The sequence below is a fragment of the Gavialis gangeticus genome, unplaced genomic scaffold (genome assembly GCF_001723915.1).
Source record: "Gavialis gangeticus isolate Ggan-Ray unplaced genomic scaffold, GavGan_comp1, whole genome shotgun sequence".
Classification (NCBI taxonomy): Eukaryota; Metazoa; Chordata; order Crocodylia; family Gavialidae; genus Gavialis; species Gavialis gangeticus.
Window position 1 is genome coordinate 10,087,051 of NW_017729030.1, and position 17,033 is coordinate 10,104,083.

General features: G+C 39.8%; 1 protein-coding gene across 6 annotated transcripts in view; it reads right to left on the minus strand.

Moving 5' to 3' along the window:
- TBCK (TBC1 domain containing kinase) overlaps positions 1-17,033 on the minus strand; it is a 274,925-nt gene that overhangs the window by 223,779 nt on the left and 34,113 nt on the right. For all 6 annotated transcript variants that reach the window (XM_019521937.1, XM_019521932.1, XM_019521933.1 and 3 more), the window contains 3 exons: positions 7,472-7,586; positions 5,084-5,157; positions 936-1,077 (listed from right to left, as the gene is read on the minus strand). In XM_019521937.1, coding sequence (XP_019377482.1) covers positions 936-1,077; positions 5,084-5,157; positions 7,472-7,586 — 331 coding nt within the window. The remainder of the gene's footprint in view (positions 1-935; positions 1,078-5,083; positions 5,158-7,471; positions 7,587-17,033) is intronic.

Genomic DNA, 17,033 nt, shown 5'->3' on the forward strand with positions numbered 1-17,033 from the left:
TATATATATAAAATCAATAATGCCCTAGAGGAACTGACTTATCTCCTTGATAACACGTTCTCCCTTTGCAACGTTCTAGTAGTAAGCAAATTTTATCCATAATAATGTTACTTATTTGCATTTGTTACTTTATGTTTAACAGTCACTTTGATTTAAATGTATCCAAGAGAGCACTTTTTTCAATGAAAAAAGGTACAGAGTGAGATAATATATTTGCATACACAATTCTTCACTAAGAGTCACATAGCCAAATGTATAAATGTATACACAATTTGTCACTGGGTGCATCTACACATGCAATTAATATTCATAAATAAACTCTACAGCTTATTGCTCTAGGGTATGGCATTTGAATGTGCATCCAGAAGCAAAAAACCTCAAGAGCATGTTGTTCAGGAGTATGCTGTGCATAACATGTGCAGCCCAGTCAGAGCACCCTTGGTTGGCAGGGGACCTGGGGAAGGGTCAGACTGCCAGCCAAGGGCTGCTCCAACCAGGCTCCACATGCTGTGGAGGGGGTGGCTGAGGCATGAGGGTGCTTCAGTGCAGGGCTAGCCAGCAGGCAGCCCCCACACAGAAGCACTCTCGTGCCCCAGCTAGCTGCTCTGCAGCACGTAGAACCCTGTCAGAGCAGCCCTGGGCTGCTGCTGGCTAGCCTCATGCCTGCCAGCTAGCCCCACACTGAAGCACCCTGTGCTCCAGCTACCTGGGGCAGCATCTACTTGTGCTTTGATGCACATGAGAAAAAAAAAAACTGTGTAGTAGTTAAAACACTGAACAGTTTATTAGTTTTATGCATCCTAAAAGGTGCAAACATGTAGATGCCAAAATATTTATTGCGCAGTTAATTAATCAACTGTGCAGGAAATGTCTTGTGTAGATGCACCCACTGAGAGTCACATAACCAAATATATAAAAATCATTTTGTTACATACCATACAAAGCTCAAATAATATAATACCAATGGACCACACATCTGATTTAGGGCCAGAGGGTAGAGGCTTCTCACACTGAGTATGATCACTTGGTTTGACTATCCCCTGAGCAATAACTTCAGGTGCCAAATATGATGGGTACCTATAATGAAACATAAGTGTATGTCATGAAGTTTGAAATTCTCCAAAGTAAGTTCTTGTTCCAAAAAAAATTATAAGAAAATTCATTAAAAATTCAAAAATCACCTAGATGCCCCATCATCAAAGCATAGCAATCAAACTGCTATCAATGATACTACAGTTAGTATTTTCCATAAAAAAGGACTTATCATAAGAACAGGAGTAAATGGTAGCATCTTTGATAAGAATACATTTCCTACACATCATATATTTGCATTAAATCTTATTATATGCTCTTATTTAATTTACTGCTAGGTGTAATTTACTGCTAGGTGTATTTCAGTGTTTTGTTGTTAGCATCTTTTGACTGTCACCAATATTATCATTTGCAATCTTTAGCTCATAACCAACAACTAAATTTGATTTAATTTAGTAACACATGGAAAACCAAGTTTAAAAAACCCAAACACTTATCCTAGTTGGTGTTAACAATTTACTTTTAAAAAACTTGTCTGGAATAGGACATCTATACCAGATTCCTAATACTTTTAAAAAGGCAACTTTTGAGGGGACAGAAGTCACAGCTGTGTATGGTGCCAGGAGATATAAATACATTTAAGTGCTCCACAGACAATAGGGAGTCAAAGGAACTACACAAGAATCAAAAAGACTTTATACAGGAACTTGGGATGCCAAGGCCACAGGGCTGGGGCCAGAAGCAATCAGAAGGAGCCACTGCTGCAGGGTCTGCTGGGAAATGGAGTTTGCTGCAGTCTGGACTTTGCCCACCTCTCCTCCAAACAGCAATTAAAAAAAATCAAAATTTAGGCTGCGACAGTCTAACTAGATGTTCTGATTGGACAAAATGTAACAAAAATCATTGCTTATTTAAAATTAAGAATGCTTTTCCTTTTTAAATCAACTACTTCGTTATTCTGTTAAATGTAGACTGATCAAAAATGAAGTTTTTCATCTTTAGAGCTACTATGTCGACAGACTCAAACCACACCATTTAAGTATTTGAACTTAAGCTGCCTGATCATTCTAAGCAACTTTCAACTGAGTGCTACAAGCATCCTTTGATACATGTTAAGGTTTAATATTATTTTAATCGATTGAAATGCCCTTTAAATATTTCTAAATTTATTTTGAGATTTTTCATGTTTCAATTACTCAAGTCACCTTATTATTTTTCCCTGAAGAAAGCCTAACTTTTTTGTTTTAAGGCATATCAAATAGTATCAAAAGTATTAACCTGTCAGGCAAGGTTCTTTGGGTGAATCTAGTATCTTTTATTAGACCAACTTAAATAGTTGGAAAAAAATATTTAAGCAAGCGTTTAAAAACCTTTAGTCAGGCTGAGGAAGTTTCTGCACTTGGTGTGTGCTCTTCCTGCATGGAATGAAAGTTTTACTTCCAGGCAGGAAGAGCACACACCAACTGCAGAAACTTGGTTGGCCCGACGAAGGGTTTTTAAACCTGAAAGCTTGCTTAAATATATTTTTTCCAACTATTTAAGTTGGTCTAATAAAAGATACCAGATTCACCCAAAGAACCTTGTCTGCTTATGTCCTTAGACCAACACGGCTACAACCTACACCCCTTTTAACCTGTCAGATGCATTCAACTTCAAACCTCATTTGAAGTTTTAATCCTCTTTGCATCATGTAAAAACACTACTAAAATTTACAAAGATCAAAAGTTAAAAAGACTGACGTTCCAGTTAATATTATGGAGGACCAGTGTTTTGCTTTGGGGACAGAAATTACCTCATTTTGCCATTAAATAATCTGTCTTTGTCTATTTTAAGTGTATTCTTTTAATGTACCCAAAGTATGAAAAAGTATAGCATTCTCAAAGACCAAAGCTTTCCAACTTCCAGGTAACCAGAGGCTACATGCTGCATGGGCCATAGTCCTAAGGGCCATATAAGTTGGGCTACAGACCAGGGGCTGCTCGCTGTGTGAACACCATCCTCCCTCCTCCTGGCTTTCCTGTACCGCTCAGGCAGCCTTAACTCCTTCCTCCCCTTCAAGCCACATAGGCAGCCTGGTTCCCCCTCCCCACCCAGCCACACAGGCAGCTACCTCCACCCACTACACAAAGAGCACCTCCCTCCCCTCTTGGCCGTATGCCCACCTGCAGTGTGAGTAGCCCAACTCCTTCTGTCATGTACTGTGAGCATAACATGCACAGCTTGGGCACCCCAACCCCTCCTGGTATCCCACCTCGCTCAGTCCCGAGGAGAGGGGGAAGGAAGTAGAAGCTGAAGGACAGTGCGAGAGCCCCAAAAAACAGCTGCTATGGAAGAAGCCACAACAGAGGGGTGGGTAGCAGTGACTGGGCAGGAGCCTGTGGGCTGCATGCTAACCCTTTCAGAGGCTGCATGTTGCCTACAGGCTGCTAGTTGGACAGAGAGTATGTATGAAACATGTAAATCTACTGCATACTCATATACATAACATCTTAGAAGAAATCTGGATGCCAAGCTTTAAATCAGATAAATTTACAAAAGGATTGTTTTACATAAAACAAGATCATTTCTCCAATTACAGAGATCTTTACAAAACACTGCTGCCAAAAAATGTAGTGCCAGAACAAGAACAGTAATCTAGAAAGCAGTAGACCAATTGCAGAGCAAACACTCATAACTTTCATTCAGAGACAACTATTTTTAGCAGAGTTCATAGTGAAGAAATACAGTTTTTGATGTATTACACAGCAATGTGCTGTTTAAAACTAACAAGTGTCCTTTACTCTTTCACTCCAAAAGTTACATGTCATTCTGGACACAGTACCTTTCTTTTTAATTTATTTTTGCTATATCCTGCTATAACTTTTATCCTGTGACCAGCAATGGTACAAAGGAGAGGACATACTCAGTTGTTGACAGACAGTCGAAATATCGTGGATCCCTCCATGATCCCCATTCAATACACTTTAAATTTTCTTTACATTCACAAATATAAAAAAGGACATCGATGTGTAATAAATTTTTTAGCTAAATCTCGCTGAGCAGTGTAGAAAACAAAAGATTGTAAGTTCTACAAGTTTACCAATAGCACATGGAGCTTTCTATACGTACTTTTGCATGTTTTTAGGTTTGGTTTTCATAGATAAAATGAATATAACAAGCGTCTTGAATTCAACTATAACTTGAAGCAATTTATTTACTTTTACATATTTGCATCAAATAAGATTTTGTATGTTTGTCATTCATTTGTTTCCTACCCCCAGTGTTTAATATTGATAAAGTGCTCATTATTGTAGTATCTGGGGACTGAAAGCAGAACTTGCATCAGTAACTTCTATGAAGAAATAAAAAAATGCTTTATTGGCTCAAGCCCAAGGTTTATTTCCAAAAGTATTCAGCAACAGATGCTACAGAAGAAGGCATAACGACCCCACTGAAAGAACACATGGCATGATCTCTCAGAGGGTTTAGGCTGAGACTCTCACAAAGAGTTAGTTTGGACAAATGTGCTAATTAATTACTTAAAATCTGGATAGCATCATTATGGATTTATGTACTCAGTTCCTCTGACTCTTAGGCCCCTGGCAGACGTTACACTTAAGACATGGTTAAGCAGTTACTTGCATATTAAAAATATAACCCAGCCACATGTTCAGGCAATTAGTGGTGCAATAAAACATGAAATAAGCCACAAAATTATTACAATACTTTTATGATTAGGTAGCTTTGGTATGGTCCTCATCCTGCTGACAATCAGCTGATGGTTGGCTGGCATGGACCATACCAAGTTTGAGCCAACTCACTGTGGCTGGTTCAAGCCACAGTCTGGTCTGCGGAGCCTGCTGATGATCAGCTGATCACTGGTTGGTTTGGAACTGCATCAGGATTTGACCTCCAGGGTGGTCCTGATCCTGCCAACCTTCAGCTAATCCATCAAAACTGGAGGTCAAAAATCCACAATTCACAAAGTAGTTCTTTCTGTTACTAATCATTTCCAACAAGTGCTTATTCAATATACAAAGCCTAAGATTTTTATGGTGTATAGACTACTCACCCTATAGGGAAATCAACATCCACACCATGAGCTGTCATATGATACAGTCCAAATTTGGCCAATTTAACATGTCCCTGTGAAAGTAAACATGTTAGTGGTGAAGCTCTTGGTTACTTAGAGCACAATTTAAATACAAAATAAAAAACCCTTTTGTGATCTGAAACGTGTAAAAAAGGTGAGGACCAAAGTTCTCTCAACACCCATAGTGCTTTTAAAAATGCAGAGCCTAGATTCCAGGTCCCAGTTCACATGTAAACAGAACTCCATTGAAAACTAGTAAGAGTGTTTACTTGCCAGGCAGTGTGTGGATAGGCAATAAGCATACTGCCCTGTAATATTAAGCATCCTAAGTTTCTTTTCAACTATATAGTTTTTAAAGACTGTTCCTTCAATTTCTCTGACTTTCATTCAAATGGTTTTCTAGAGTATGTGAACTCTGGTGTAAAAGTTTCCAAATGCACTCCATCCACCGTAATTCCAGCCATCTTTCATTTACTTATCTTCCTCCTTTCCTTGTTTCTCACTTACTCCATGCTCAGCATTTATCTCTTTCCTTTAACACTGACTCCCTCCCCTTTTATTTTCCCTATAGTTTCTGCCATTAGAATATTTCCCAGATATCAGCCCTATCGAATTAATACTGTTTGGGGGTTGTTGTTGTTTTGTTGGGTTTTTTTTTTTTTTGTCAGAGAGATGCCATTTGCCACAAGGTTACCGTGACACTTCCAAATATGAAACTAAAGTTTCCTGGAAATTCTCTCAATTCTAACGTAATTACTTCAAGAGAAAAAACAGAAATCGGTTAAAAAAAACAACAACAACAAAAAAGACTCCTCTTACTAGTACCCCCACAGAAAGTAAATTTTGTTGGGAAGCTGTCTTGGGATTGGTGCAAAGGTGAAGAATATTTGTTAAAGCCATTAAAGGGAAGAGGTTAAAAACCAAAAATTCCATGAATGCAATCTCTCTAGCACCCTTTCTCCTTTAACTTCAATAATTTATCACTGTCCTAGGAGTCTAAGTCCTGTTGATCTTCAGAGATTTTGTTGAAGGATTTAAATTTCTAAATTAAAATACAAGTCATTTTACCCCATGCAAAGAGACAGAACAGAACAATGTTCTTTTTTGCTTCCTTTCCCACTCCATTGCAGAGGCAGAAGTTAGACCTAGCCATAATCACAACTCCATTATTATTTTAGCTTCTTCACAACAAATTGCAAAAAAGCATAATCAGGGCAATTAAATGACTGCTCTGAATACAGTAGCATCTACAAGCAATTAAGTGGCTGCTCTGAATATAGTAGCAATAATAATGGGAGACTTCAACTAACTTCACACAGATTGGGTAAATGCCTCATCAGGGCAAGATGTGGAGATAAAATTTCTAGATGTGGTAAGTGACTGCTTTTTAGAAAAACTCATCTTGGAACTTACAAGAGGAGAAGCAATTCTAGACCTAATCCTGAATAACACGCAAGAAATGATTTAATTGGTATCCATTGGTGAGCCACTCTGCAAAACTGACCATAACAATCACGTTCAATATCATAGTATGAAGGAATACGCCCAAAGAGTCTACCATGGTGATGTACAACTTTAGGAAGGGAAACTGAACAAAAATTACTTAGAAAGTAATTGGTTAGAAAGAAGGTTAAAGGAGAAGTCAAAAATGTGAAAGGGCTAAAAGGCAGCTTGGAAGGTGTTTAAAAATACTGTATTAGAGGCTCAGGAAAAGTGTACATCACAAATCAAAAAGGGTACCAAGTGGATTAATAAAAGGCCCCTCACCAAAGGCTTTAAAAAAAAACCAAAATCCAAACTGTATTGCCATGGGATTGGAGGGAATGTTCTTTCATGAGTGCTAGTTAAAAGACAGGAAGCAAATGGTAAAACTAAATGGTCAGTTTTCAGGATGGGAAGTTGGTCAAAAGTGGAGTGTCACAAAAATCTGTAGTGGGCCCAATTTTGTTCCACATTTTCTCAATGGCCTGGAAATGGGTGCATAGTGAAAATCTCCAAATCTGCAGATGATACCAAATGTGCATGGACACTTCCTGTGAAATATGCTTGCAAAGTCAGGTAAGGGTACACTTAGCATTAACCTGAAAGAATCTTTGAGTAACACAATTAATCAAATGGTAAGATTATATTGGGGGGGGGGAGAGGATAAGAAGAGCAGGCCAGGAGATATGGAAAATGGGAAAATGAAAAAGCAACTGAACTCTAAATACATCTGAAATTGTTTAAGTAGCATCACATGCAGAAGATCTTTCACTTACAGAAGATCTTTCATTCAGAAGGATCTCAAATCCATCTCATTGTCTAAGCCCCCAAATCCACAATGCGGCACTGACAGCCTAAGAAAAAAAAAATGTTACTCAAGTTTACCTTTCGATCCAAGAGGATATTGCGAGGGGAGAGTGCTCGGTGAACCATTCCATATTTGTTCATATATTGCAAGCCTTGCAATGCCTCAAATGCTATGCATAAGATCCTTGAACAGCTGCAAAGAAGAACATATGGTATGTAACTTTTCCTTTCATGATTCTGCAGAAAAAGTGTGCACTGCTTTGGACACTGCAGAGATGGTTTCTTCCTAGGAATTCTTTCAACTAACGATAGTCTGTGAATATAGAAGACTGATTTGGTTACCCAGAGGACCCCTTCAGACCTATGCTGTTCCTACTTAAGACTACTGTACTTCCATAAAGTTTGATGAAAGAATCAATACTAAATATTGTAAAAAGCAACTCAAATACAAAGGTGAGATTTTTTCCCCCCATCCTACTGTTATACATTTCCACTTAAGTGACTATACATTAGTGTGGAAGATCTAGATGCTTATCACTCCAGGACCTGAAAATGAACTAGGAATAATCTCAGTTCTGCTGCTAGGCTACACAGATAGATTTAATTTGAACAAATGTTCTGTGGTGCCCAAATGCTGTTATCTGGACCATGTAGTAATGCTTACACAACTATAAAACAGCATGCAGCAGAAGCGCAACCAATCTTTTTCTTTTTTTAAATTTAGAACAAAAAATGGTGCGCCCCAGAATTAAAATTAAGAGTTCTTCGTTAACTGAACCTCTTTTCAGTTAAAAAGCAGGACCACATGTTTTTTGCTTCTTTTTCTCCATGGATATAAGAAGTTACCATTTAGCATGACGACTTTAATATTCATACTGCACACCTTGCACTAAACAATTATCCAGTAACATGAACATATATGCACATACATGCTCAAGCATGATTACTCCACAGATGTCAAGACTCAAACAGTGTCCAAATGGTAATCAGATTTCATGACTGCTATTAGTATCTTTCCAAACATGGAGACGTAACATGTTCAGGCTTCTCAAACAAATCCAACTTACAAAGTCAAAGACTGAGGTGTAAGGTGTTCTAGGTACTCTCAATTTTTTTAATTTTTCCTCTTTTGAATATACATTTCCAGACTTATAAGCATCACATTTTCTAGGCTTGAAATGAACCTGCTTCCCTGAAAACAAAGACCATCTCTTTGTTTAAAGCTCAAGAGTGTCCAAAGGAAGGCCACATGCATGATTAGAGGCCTAGAGACCAGGTCATATGAGGAGACGCTGAATGACTTGGGACTGTTTAGTCTGGAGAAGAGAAGACCCAGGGGGGACTTGGTGGCAACCTATAAGTATATCAGGGGCAAACATCAGGGCTTGGGGGAGCATCTGTTCACCAAGGCCACCCAGGAGAGGACAAGAAATAATGGTCACAAACTGACTGAAGATTGCTTCAGGCTAGACCCATGGAGAAAACTTCACAAGTTGAGTGCCAAGAGTTTGGGTGGCTATACCACCCTACAGAAGTGGTACAGTCATCCACCCTGGCGATCTTCAAAAAAAAGTCTCGATGCCCATCTTGCTGGGGTGATCTGATCCCAGTGGTCTTTCCTGCCCAAGTGCAGTAGGGCTAGACTTAATGATTTGTAAGGTCCCTTCCAGCCCCTAACAACTATGAAACTACCTGCTTTCCAAGGTTCACGCTACAGAGGGTGCAGACATTATATGAAGCACTTCACAGTGAAGCACATTCAAGTTGTTACTGGCTTATCTGGATTCATTTTTAAGGCAGAACATCCCAATTCAAAGTCCTTTATCAGCTGCATAACCCTGTGCCTTCGTTATTTAGAGCACTTCAAATGTTATGTCTGTACATATCCTAGTGTCCCAGATGTGTTATTCTGTTAAGATGACATACCCCACATATTGGCCCTTTGTCCACGTTTTCTTCACTGTACAACACAAAACTTTAACAAATATTACGAGCTTTGTGAAAGTTACAGCAGGTTGTCTGGCTTCCCATATTGTGAAGCTAAGCCTCTTATTTAAGATGGACACTTGGGCCCAAATTTAAGTCCAATTAGGTAGGTAAGTAGCATTTACACAGCTAGTGTTAGCTGTGGAAGATGCACAACTTGCCATGGACACGTAATAATTTTCAGAAAGCCCCCACACTTTGGTTCTGCTGCAATGCCTTTTGCCAGGACATATACAGAGATTGTGTGGGCAGGTGAAATGTTAGCCATGGTGAAAAGAAAAGGAGAAGGAAAAGAGGAAATAAAATAATAATAAACAAACAAACGAGGACTTACGATGAATCAAACAGTACACTTCCACTTTTTGGTTCTATGGGCTAAGCCACACCCATTCAGTGTTTCTGAATGGAATATTTCTTGGTAATATGGACAAATGGGAATGGAATAGCTTCTCAGGAACAGGACAAAATCCCAGGAGGCTGCACCCAGAAAGGGAAGAAGCTTTTCACAAGTCACATTCCTTTGGCTCTCCTTCTGGCTTCGCTATCAGTAGGCTAGCTGCAACAGGAGATGGAATTTCTTAAAAATGCCTACCCCTAGGGGATAGATTACTAGTGAGATATAGTACATCAAACCCTCTCTGGGTGACGGTGCCCCTAAAACCTGGGTATCCCAGTCCCTGGACATATATACCACTTATCCACTCAGCAACTAAACTAGGCATGGGAGGATCCTCCATCTCCATGATTCTGTGATGTATACAGTGTTATGTAGCTACTCTTGTTGGGAGTAGCTGTGTTAGCCTGTAGTCAGATAGAGAAGGCAGGCCAGGGTGCCATCTAAAAGACTAACTGATTCAGAGAGGCATAAACTTCTGTAGGCAACAGCCCATTTCATCAGATACTAGAGTTGGACTTGTATATACACACGCATGCACACACTTAAATTATATAATTGTTTATATATATTAAAGAAGTATATATGTTTAAGTTAGCTACTTACTCATCTAAAAGTAGGAGATGGCTTCTGGCCTGAGTTGCTAACTAGCAAGTCTTACAGAAGTCTCAGTGGAGACATGATTTGTAACATGACATGTAGTCTTATTGCAAAAAGTAGACAGACAAACAATTTAATTGTGTTGTAAAAAGCAAAACAAAGTTCTGATATTACAGGTATTTTCATTAGTAAGACAGGACCTATGCATTATTCATATAAAAAAATTCCTCTACTGCCATTGATTCTAGTTCTATCCTGTGCAGACACAGATCTACCTCCATCCTCTTTCTAAGACCCCTTCAGGTATTTGAAGGCTTATCAAATCCCACCCGCCCCCAACTTCCCATACACTGCCTCAGTCTTCTCTTGACTAAACATCTTATTTCTTTCAGGCTTTCTTCATAAATCTTGCTTTCCAGGACTCCAATCATTTTTGTTGCTCTCTACTGGACTCCTTCCAGTTTGCTCACATCCTTCTTCAAGTGTTGGACCCAGAACTGGACACAGCATTTCAGGAAATGCCTTAGTGCTGAGTAGGGATGAAAAAAATCACTTTCCTTGAATCTGCAAATAACACTTGTTATACAACCCAGTATACCATTACTGTTTTTTGCAACAAGAGCACCTTGTTAGCTCATATTCAGCTTGTGGTCTACTGTAAGCCCCAGGTGCTTCTCTGCAGTACTGTAGCTTAGCAACTCATTCCCCTGTTTGTGTATACAATTTTTTCATCTCAAAGTGCAAGACTTTGGAGAAATGGTCTGAGATCAATCAAGTAAGATTCAATAAGGACCAATACATTCTATCCAGGTCTTTCTGGAACCTAGCTCTACTCTGCAAAGTGTCTGCCATTAGCTTGGTGTCATCTACAAATGCGCTAAGCATATACTCAGTCTCACTGTCCAAATCATTAATGAGGTTGTTAAATAATACCAGACCTGACTGACCCCTGGGGACCCCACTTGATACCTCCTCCTAACTACACCCTGAGCTACTGATGATTACTTTTTAAGCAGGATGAAGTGTCTCTCTTTCATCCAGTTCTTTGTGATCTCTTTAAGGAAAGAACTAGAGCAGTGGTTCTCAACCTGTTTAGGCTTAGAGAACCCCTTAACAGACTCAAGACACCTCTTAGAAAATGTCAGTTCTTATCTTTCTCTAGTAAAAAAAATCAGTAAATACTAATAGAGCAATTCATTTTGTTGCAAAGAACACAGACCACAAAAGGTCAAAATATTTTTAATACTATGGTTTTCGTTTCAAAACCTCTGGGTTTAATCTTGTGAACCATGTTTGCACATCCAACAATACTCGCATTGCATGTGCTCCATGGCACTCCTGAAAGGATCTTATGGCACCCCATGACTGAGAATCACTGACAGAGACACTTTGAAATGCAAAAGGTACTTGAAAGCCTGAAATGGGTGCTAGAGGAAAGCAATGCTCCATTTTGACACTAGAGGGCCTCATATGCACATTTATTCACAAACAGTTCTCATAAAACAGACAAAAATATGGATAGAGAACTAAGCCAAAATGCTTGATATGGTTTCCAGATTTTATCATTTAGCGAAAGTGAAGGTTCATCCATCCCTATGGGGTTTTGTTGAAAATAGCAGCTGACTGAAAAACATCTGTGTAAAGAACTCTTACCACACTTTCATGTGGATCAGTGTATAACTGGTGGGATTTGCATAGGCTGCCTCCCCTCCACTACTTCCCAGTAGCTAAAATCTATTTCTGCAGCATCTTGGTAAGTCAGAGTATGCCCACCTTCAAAAAAGCAAAAATGGTATACTACCTACCGTTACTGCACTTTGCAATGCTTTAAGTACCAAGTTATCAAAAATTATATTTTTCCTCCTAAAGATATCATTTGTAGCTTGGGTTTGATTATGAAAAGTTTCCCAATTGTAATGAGATATATATGGACGAGCGACTGAGTAATTGATAGAAAAAGCTTCCATACTTTATGAACCTACTTATAGCCAGCCACAACAGCAGTTCTTTTTCTCTACACACAGGAACTGCTGTAAGATTCTCCAGACTACCTCAGGTCCTCCACAGGCTCTAGTCACCAGCACAGCTATCCCAGCAATATAGGGGTACAGTCCTCTACCAAGCTCTGGGGTTCAGACACATTGATTCCTAAAGCATTTCTTTCCTTACTCCAGGTGAAGATGACTTAAGACTGTACATAGAAGTCACATTTGTCCTAGGAGAATGCCTTTTGTCCCCGGATCCTACACATGTAGGAGTCTGCCATCCTCCTTCAAGTCCCTCCTGAAGTATGAAGGATAAAATGAAGGATACAAAGAATAAGATGTCCTGCTGCTTTTTCCCAAGACATAGCAGAAATGCAGCAATGCAATTCTTCCAGTAAAACTAACCCTTGAAAAGTGTTTGAAGGACAGTTTCTCTGAAAAGACACCATACACAAAAGGGGAAAAAAGAATATGATTTATTGGAATTAGTTGTTGGCTCTCCTAGCGGGGTCTTCATTTTAGAGCAACCTTACCTCTGCTGATCTTAAATATATAAAATCCATTCCTCTTTAGAGTAGGCTCCTGAGGGAGTCCCATTATTGAAGCCTTTGAGAAGCACAAAGGCTGCTATTGCTATGGGACATAGTAATAACAGTTAGGCTTGATTTTAAGTTTTGGGATGAAGGGAAGGGACATGGAAGGAATAAAGGAAGTGGATTTGTCAAAGGTACTTAGAGCTCAGGAAAGGTATTTTAAAGTCAGTTATAAATCAAAAACAAAAATACAGAACTGGTCTACATTGGAGCAGCAGATACAGAACAGGAATTCTTCCCTCAGAAACCCTTCTCTTGATAGGATGGAAATATTCCCACCCTTTTCAGCAAGTACCTCCAACGATCCACACTAACATAATCCAAGTTAAAGGACGGTGCTTGGTGGCTGGAAGAGAGGGGGATGGGGAGAGGCAGATTTGCACAGTGCATCACAACCTTCAGAATTTGTCAGCCAAAAAATAAGTGTCTTCCTACATGGACAGATGGAGGAGGCTTACCTTTTTCTACAAGTCCTGTCAGATTTTAACAAGAAGCCCAGCCACAAAAGAGACGAGGAGGAAGCATGCATGTTCAAGAAGGATTAATTCAAAGAGGAACTGGTACAGAAGTGACACTATGGGTTTATTACAGTATTTTTGTGCTAATTGTGCTTATGTTGTTATAATGTTGCATGACCCAGTTTACATATGCTAGCACACATGGAAAGAAGGGTTAATACAGTTCCTGTTAAGTGCCAGGGCTGCCTACACGTGGGAAGTGTGGGATGAGACAAGGTGGACCTATAAAACCCACAGCCTTGAATAGTTTTGTTCAGCTGTATAGGGACATAGCCAAGAGCCTGGGGCAAAGTGGAAGCAGTGACTTCTGGTTCATGATTGTGAATAGTGTGCCACTGCCAGCAGCAGTCAGAACATCCCCTCCAAGTCAGCACCCAGGTAGGTTGCCCCTATCCCCTCCCCCTCCTTACCACACTGGCTTTGTTGACATATCAACAAAGGTGAGATGGCACACACACAGAGGAGGCTGGGGGTTGGAAACTGTGGTGAAGGGGAGTGTGAACAAAGGGTTTGTCAGCCCTTTGCCAGGGGGCCGAAAGTCAGAGACCAACTTGGGAGCTTCACGCAGTTGGAAAAACTGGAAAGGAAACAGATGAGTGTCTTAGGGGTGCTCTGGGCTGCGTGGGCTAGATTGAGGGCACAGGAATGGCTTTACTCTTTGGACAGAACTTCTGGTTGGGATGTCATTGCCTCGATAAATGCCTTTAGTAAAGAGACTAGTCTGCTTTGCTCCTGTGAACTCTGGGTTGCATTCAAGAGGCAAAGCCCCACTCTCTTGGGAGCAGACCTAGATGCTAGCTCCTTGGGTCAGGGCTACATAGTACCAGGGAAGGTAAGAGACTAGAAGGCTCTGGTCTCAGAGTGGGAAGGAATCTGGGCTCCCCCCACCCTTCTTTAGAAGCCAAGCCTGGGTTTGCTTCAGAGGAGTCTCAGAGATGAGACAAAGCCACAGTTGTCTCTAAAGAGCATCCCTTGGAGGACATTTCATGACAGTGGATCACTTCAATAAGCTGAGATAATGAACATCTTTGGTTAACTAGGACATTAGAGAGCTTGATTTGTTTAACTTAGTAAATCAAAAGCTGAAACAAGGAAGATATTGTTGCTTTCTATAAATGTGTATAGATCAAAGGTGGCTGAAGAACATGTGAACATGAGTTGGCTATGCATAAAATTAGACTGGAAATTACATTTCTACCTCTCAGAGCTGTGAAATTCTGGCACAGCCTTCCAGTAGAGGCAAACTATGGAAGAAAACCACTTGCACAGATTAAGTTTAAGATTAAAGGGGTTCTTAGATGATTGCCTGTGGGCTGAACACAGAGAGTTAAGACTGGGAGTCATCTCTTATGTCCTTACCCATATTATTAGATCGTTACTAGGATTATAGACTGGAGTTTAGACCCTATACACTTCATAGAGAGTTGACCATCTGCACCTGTTTACTGGCCACAGAGCCGGTGCCTTGAGCCCTTTTATTTTTCTGTATTTTCAGGTGTCTGGGAGAAAAAAAAATCCCTCTCACAGGAGCACTGTGTCAGCATCTGCTTCCTACAAAGTTAGAACAAAAAATAAATTTAAGCTGAAAGTGACCCCTGCAAGCACACTTCATTTCAAATCCTCATTTCAAAATTGTTTTGCAGACTATCACCCATTACTACATAGAGCTATTTGCATTATAAAGAGCCTGTGAAAAAAATCAGTAATTAGAACTTTCTTTTGGTGGCCTCATGTTTCTGGACACAAAGCACTTTTTGAAAAGGCAACAGATCCAAAGCAAGATGGATGAAGTCATGGTTAGGTTATGAGGCAGGGTAAGGGGAATGGGGAAAAGAATCCAGCTCTGAGAAGCTTCACTCTGAGCTGGAACCCTCTCTGTTGCATAGGGACAACTCTCAAAATGACTGGTCACATCTGTGTAAACTGACCACTGTTTTACTGACATTATTTCTATTTACCATTAATGCTGATGCTGTTGAAGTTTACATCAAATACATGAAGTTGCAAATACCTTGCTAGATTTAAAAAGAAGTGAAACTGTGTGCCTCCATATCTGGAAGTTCTTTATGGTAACCACATATAAGAGTCATCATGTGTTATGGTGAACTCAAAATGATAACAGAACGAACAGCACAGGTAAATTTTATCATATTGCTTGGTAAGTGGTGTTTAACTTTCTGTAGGGTAGAAAACCAATTTGAAATATCACTTACTAACCAAAGCAAAAGTACTGCTTTGGTTAGGGTCAAGGAGGATTTTATAAAAGGGCCTCCAAAAGTTGGCAACAGCACCCCTGCATGCTGTAGACAGCCAAGGGGCTGACAAATTCCTGAGCATGTGACATTCTGAATTCTAACACTACAGGACTAGAGATCATACGATTGGAATTTTGAGCTATTTGGATTCAAGAAAGAGACATATTAAAAACTATTAAAAAGGAAATGACATCAGAAAATAGCCAAAAGGAGGATAAAGATAAAATTTCAGTATTCAAAAGGTTGTTTTTATAGATTAAGTTCACACAAGCAAATCCATATTAAAAAAGGAAAATTAAATGGTAAGCTGCAGATGGAATTACTATATTCCATCACCTTAAACAAAAGCACATTTCAAGCACTAACTGAAAATATATCCCTTCGTTCCTTCCTTCCTTCCTTCTTTCAGTCCTGAAACAGTCATCCTTGTCATAGCTTATGTGCAGAAGCAAGGCTGTTTCCTAGACTTTTCCTGGCTGAGACCCAGAATAGATCAGTTTAATGTTATCAGCCCTACCTTTACCTTGGTGAAAAAAAACCTCATCCCACAGTGAAGACAGCTAACTGTTGGAGACTGCTGAACCACCATCATAAAACAGGATAGGAGTTCCTTGATACTACAGATAGCCTTTGACAAAGGTGGCCATCAGTGCCACCTATACTACAGGACAGCTACACAAACTGAACAAATAAATATATTAATATGCAGGTGCAACAGCTATGAAGTTGAGAGGGTGAGAAAACCTGGTGCACATACAAAGCAAAAGATTTCACTAGTTACAACACTGTTGTTGCTACAACAATTTGGAGAACATATGTCTAGTTACGACTTTTAGTTTTATGTATACTGTTAGTGAAATGGTCACTGCAGGCTGATCAACCATTTTGTAGCTCTACACTGAACGGCTCTGACAGGCTTGAGAAACAGAGTTTTTAAACAACAGGGCCTATGCCTTTGAATGGATTCTTTTCACCGAAAACTTTGATGATGATGATGAAGAAAGGAAGTGATGAAAGCTCAAGTGCTCCATGATCTACCAGCCTAGCAAATGCAATTTTCTTTAGCCAGTGACAGACAAACACTTGTTTTTAAAAAGTTGCTTATCCAAGTGAAAGTCAGCTATGTCAGCACTAGTAAAAGGATATCCAGTATCAGTGATGGAGGATATAGGGACCTTACCTTGAAGGCTGGGAACATATCCAAGGACTCAGAGTGAGGGGAATGGTGACTGAACCAGACTGTCAAGTGTAAAATAGATTCACAGATGTCAGGGTCGGAAGGGACCTCAATAGATCATCGAGTCCGACC